Source organism: Bison bison, unplaced genomic scaffold (genome assembly GCF_000754665.1).
Source record: "Bison bison bison isolate TAMUID 2011002044 unplaced genomic scaffold, Bison_UMD1.0 scf7180017864037, whole genome shotgun sequence".
Lineage (NCBI taxonomy): Eukaryota > Metazoa > Chordata > Mammalia > Artiodactyla > Bovidae > Bison > Bison bison.
In genome coordinates this window covers 7,578,224-7,583,532 of record NW_011494609.1, presented here as the reverse complement: position 1 = coordinate 7,583,532, position 5,309 = coordinate 7,578,224, and the positions used below count along the sequence as shown (strand labels likewise).

At 51.0% G+C, this 5,309-nt stretch overlaps 1 protein-coding gene across 1 annotated transcript in view; it reads left to right on the top strand.

The window, feature by feature from the left end:
- Positions 1-5,035: 5,035 nt before the first annotated feature.
- Positions 5,036-5,309, top strand: part of PDXK (pyridoxal (pyridoxine, vitamin B6) kinase) — a 26,243-nt gene continuing 25,969 nt past the window's right edge. The window contains exon 1 of the mRNA XM_010834903.1: positions 5,036-5,265. Within this exon, the coding sequence (XP_010833205.1) occupies positions 5,184-5,265 (82 nt within the window). The 5' untranslated portion in view covers positions 5,036-5,183. The remainder of the gene's footprint in view (positions 5,266-5,309) is intronic.

Here is a 5,309-nt window from a genome sequence, read left to right as displayed (position 1 = left end):
AGGAAATCAACCCTGAATATTCATTGGAAGGACTGATGCTGAAGCTGAAGCTCCAATACTTTGGCCACTTGATGCGAAGAACTGACTCACTGGAAAAGACCCTGATGCTGGGAAAGATTGAAGGCAGGAGGGGAAGGGGACGACAGAGAATGAGACGGTTGGATGGCATCACCAACTAGATGGACTTGAGTTTGAGCAAGTTCCAGGAGATGGTGAAGGACAGGGAAGACTGGCATGCTGCAGTCTATAGGGTAGCAAGGAGTTGGACATGACTTGGCAACTGCACAAGGACAAAAACAAGTCCAGTGAAATATTTTTAACACTGAGAAGCTGGAGACAGACTGACTATCAAATAATAGATGATTAAACAAATTCTTGTAACTCCATGTGACGAAAATAATGTTGTCATGAAATACCACGGAGAAATACTGGAGACAACCTTGAATGTATGAAAATACAATATAGTACATTAAATCCCAATGTTTAATGTGTCAAACATTAGTAAATTTCTTGAGCGCTGGCCATGTATCAGATACTTTCCAGGTATGGTGTAAAACCAGACAGATGGGCATAGAGTAAAGAAAGCCACACACTCTCGAGACACTGGGACTCTGACCAGTTTCTGTTTTCTTCTTAATGTTTGTAACCTCCCCCAGCTTTCCATAGCACTTGTTTCTCTTACAACTAGAGACTCGGTGAATGATGTTTAAGAACCTCTGTGGGGCGCAGGGCAGGGAAAGAAAAGCAGTCTACAGTGAAGTCAAACTGCTGAGGACAGCAAGCCTTGCTTCCAGTTAGACGACAGGATGATCCAAATGCCCCACAAAAGATGGATTCAGTGAACGAGAATTCCCTCACGCTCTCTCTTCTCTTTAGTGAATCATTTGCCCCAAGAGCCCCCTTGAGGGTCTAAAATTCTTGGCTGTTGGCCCAGATTGTGAATCTGTTCTTCATCAGAGTATCACTGGAGAGAGAGGGAACGCTGGAGTGCAGGTGGGCTGGGAACAGAGGGTGAGGCTCGAGGTTATTTCTGTGGGTGGGGACGCCGAGCGGTGATGGCCCCTCACGGACATGCACTGGAAGTCAGCACACACGTCCATGAATGCTTGGCTGAAAACTCTCTGTGGCCTGCAGCTGTTTTGACCGGAGCCTCAGAGGCCATCACAAGGATCAGCTCAGTGACCCAAAGACAGCAAGGTGAGTTTCAAACCAGACAAGCGTGTTTGAGGATTAAAATGTCAATGGACACTGACAGCCCAGGAAAGAATCTAGGGCATTTTCTGGTGGCCCAAAGAGTTTATCTATTTATTTCCCTTTTTTTTTTTGGCTGAACTGGATCTTTCTTGTGGCATGTGGGCTTTCTCTAATTACTGCACACTGGATTAGTTGCCCCACAGCAAATGGGATCTTAGTTCCCAGAGCAGGGATCAAACCCATGTTTCCTTCATTATAACACAAACTGTTTACCACTGGACCACCAGAGAGGACCCCCAAAGTATTTTTAAGGTTCAGAAAATCTTGGCTGTTCCAAAGATTAGGGCTTCCCAGGTGGCACGCTGGTAAAGAATCCACCTGCCAATGCAGGAGACACAGGAGACTCAGGTTCAATCCTCTGGAGGAGGAAATAGCAACCCACTTCAGTATTCTTGCCTGGGAAATCCCATGGACAGAGGAGACTGGTGGGCTATAGTCCAGGGCGGGTGCAAAGACTCGGACATGACTGAGTGACTGAGCACACACACATTTCCAAGATAAAGCAAAAATAAATAACCTACTTAATTTAAAAAACAAAACAAAACTGGTAATCCAAGTTTCAGGTTTGGCTGTTGTCTCTTAAGAAAGACATTCTGGAACTGGAAACATCCCAAGCCTGTTCCTCAACAATGGAGCAACTTCTTAAGCATGGAAGGATTGCAAACTAGATTCTTCATCCATAAAAATGGCACCTGGAGTCCAGTAGTCACGAGAAAAGAGGAATTTTCCACCAACCTCTGTTTCAGCAGGGCAGGGGGACTGGGATTAGTGTCAGAGAAGAGGAAACTCATACTGAACACTCACTCATGCCAGGGGATGTCTTCAGCTGGTGACGCAGGTCAATTCGTTTGCCCTTAAACATTGTTTGAATGTCGATACTATGATTACATCTCTGCCTGAGGAAATGGGGACACTGAGTCCAAGGGTTGATCTGACTTGAAGGAGAAATGCTGTAGCCATCGGAGAAGCTGAAATCCAAACCAGACTGTGTGGCTCTGAAACCACACAATCCAGATTGGGGCTTGAACCCACTGTCCTGGGATTGGATTCACCTGGGGTTAGGATTTAACAAAGTTCAGGTTCTTTATGTCACGTCCCAGAAAGAATTCAGGGAGAGACAAAGTGAGAGGTAAGAAGTGGTTTAGTTAGAGAGATACATATTCCATACATAGCCCATCTCAAAAAGCAAGAAAGACCTTGGGAGAAAGGTCTGTGGGGTGTGAGCCATTCCAGAAGGTGAGCAGCCATGAAATATGGGTGGTTAGTTCTTCAGTACATTTCAATTCAGTCGCTTAGTCACGTCTGACTCTTTTTGACCCCATGGACTGCAGCACACCAGGCTTCCCTGTCCATCACCAACTCCCAGAGCTTGCTCAAACTCATGTCCATCGAGTCAGTGATGCCATCCAACCATCTCATCCTCTATGGTCCCCTTCTCCTCCCGCCTTCCATCTTTCCCAGCATCAGGGTCTTTTCCAATGAGTCAGTTCTTTGCATCAGGTGGCCAAAGCATTGGAGTTTCAGCTTCAGCATCAGTCCTTCCAATGAATATTCAGCACTGTTTTCCTTTAGGATGGACTGGTTTGATCTCCTTGCAGTCCAAGGAACTCTCAAGAGTCTTCTCCAACACCACAGTTCAAAAGCATCTTCAATGCTCAGCTTTCTTTACACTCCAACTCTCACATCCATACATGACTACTGGAAAAACCATAGCTTTGACTAGATGGACCTTTGTTGGCAAAATAATGTCTCTGCTTTTTAATATGCTGTCTAAGTTGGTCATAGCTTCTCTTCCAAGGAGCAAGCATCTTTTAATTTCAGGGCTGGAGGCACCATCTGCAGTGACTTTGGAGCTCAAAAAAGTAAAGTCTCTCACTATTTCCACTGTTTCCCTATCTATTTGCCATGAAGTGATGGGACCAGATGTCATGATATTAGTTTTCCGAATGTTGAGTTTTAGGCCAGCTTTTTCACTCTCTTCTTTTACTTTCATCAAGAGGCTCTTTAGTTCCTCTTCGTTTTCTGCCATAAGGGTGGTGTCATCTGCATATCTGAGATTATTGGTATTTCTCCCAGCAATCTTGATTCCAGCTTGTCATTTCGCTTGATGTACTCTTCATATAAGTTAAATAAGCAGGGTGACAATCTTTGTGCTTCGGTGTGTGGGGTCACAAAGAGTCGGACCCGACTGAATAACTGAGCTGGATTCTGTGGCGACTGAACCCTGTGCTGCTGCAGCTGCTGACCTCCCACACCCTCTGAGGGAGGTCAGGGTGGAGAGAGGCTCTCTGTGCTCCGGAGAACCTAGTGGGACAGGCCTTTAGATAGTTGGATATTTTCAGGAACAGATTTTGTGATCCCATACCTTGCACCTCCTCATATCTAGAAAGAACCGAATCCCTTCATGGTGACAGCAGCTCCTCCTGATTAGTGGAAAACTCTTGTAAAGTAAGCACTTAATTGTATTGAACTCCTTCACCAAAATCTTATACACTGACCTCTCCCACTGCCTCTATGGAGCAGTCTCTCAGAGCTATCTGAGGTGCTGTCTCCTGGGCTGCTGTCCTCATTTTGTCCCAAATAAAACTTCACTCACAACTCTCAAGTTGTGCATCTTTTTTAGTCAAAAAAACCATGGAGGAGTTGAGGGTTTTGGTTACCAGAAATGGCAACCCTCTCCAGTATTCTTGCCTGGAGAATCCCATGAATAGAGGAACTTGGCAGGCTATAGTCCATGGGGTTGCAAGAGTCAGACAGGACTTAGCAATTAAACCACCGCCACCACTCTGTTCTCCTGACTCCGCCCAGTAGTAAACCTTCCTCTGCCCCAAACTACGATAGGTTTGTTTGACCTCCCTGTGCCTGGCACACATGATCTTACTTGCCTTGGGTAACAGACTAGGCCCCCACCACATGGGTTTGCCCCTGCCAATAGGTTCTAACGGAGGACACTGCCCAGGGTCGGTGGGGTGGGCACTGGCCACGTGTCTCGGCCCAGCACACCCTGAGGAGAAGGCCAGTCATGTGTCCAAAGTGGGGGAACTGGGCCCTTGGGTCCCCAAAGTTCTCATGGTGGTGGAGGCGTCCGCCCCCCAGGCCTCTGCAGGGTAACTTGGCTGTGGATCAGGCGTGCACGCCCTAGGTAGGGGCGCCTGGTTAGCAAGGTGGGCCTGGATCCTTGGTGCTGCCAGAGGGTCGCAGGGCCCATGCGTCCTGGCGCCGGTACGCTCGGTGGCCGCAGGGGCGGTGGACCGCATACGAGTTCCGGGCCTTGCAGGGCCTGGAATTGGGGCCAGGCACTGCGCTCCACCGGGCCCTGGGGAAGGTGGTCCCGGTAACTCCCAGCCCAGTAGCCCACTTGCAGACATCCCTGTCCGTGCCCACTTCCAGGGCGCCTCGCCAGTGCCCTTCCTCCGCGGGGGCCCTTGTTTGTCGGGCTCGTGGTCCTGCCGCGCCGGCAGTGTGCGGCCCCGGGGTTAGAGGCGTGGTGCAGGCCAGGGGGCGGACCTGTGTGGAGTGAATGAAGGACTCGAGGAACCGATGAATGAAGGCAGGCCGGCGCAGCCTGCTGCGCCCCACAGGGTAAAACTGAAAGTGCAAGCCGGCGTTTTGGAGGGTGGCCGCCCACGTGCCGGTAGCGCAGAGATGTGGGTGGGTTGCCCGGGCCTGGGTTGCGGTAGATGATTTGCCCCGGAGGGGCGGGAGTGGGCGGGGACGGGAGGTTGCCCCGCCCCCGGCCCGCCCCGGCGCAGCGCGGGACCCGCGGGTTCCTAGCCGCGCTGAGGTCAGAGGGAGGCGGCCTGTCGTCCGAGCCGAGCGCCTGCGCCGATCCGGGCCGCGGCGGAGCGGAGCCCGAGCGTGGCCGAAGCCGAGCTGAGCGCGCGGCGGAGACGCTGACCCCCGGCCCGCGCCGCCGCGGCAGGCCCGGCATGGAGGAGGAGTGCCGGGTGCTCTCCATTCAGAGCCACGTCGTCCGCGGCTACGTGGGCAACCGGGCGGCCACGTTCCCGCTGCCAGGTACGCTTACGTAACCCGAGGTGTCCCCGCGTCCGGCC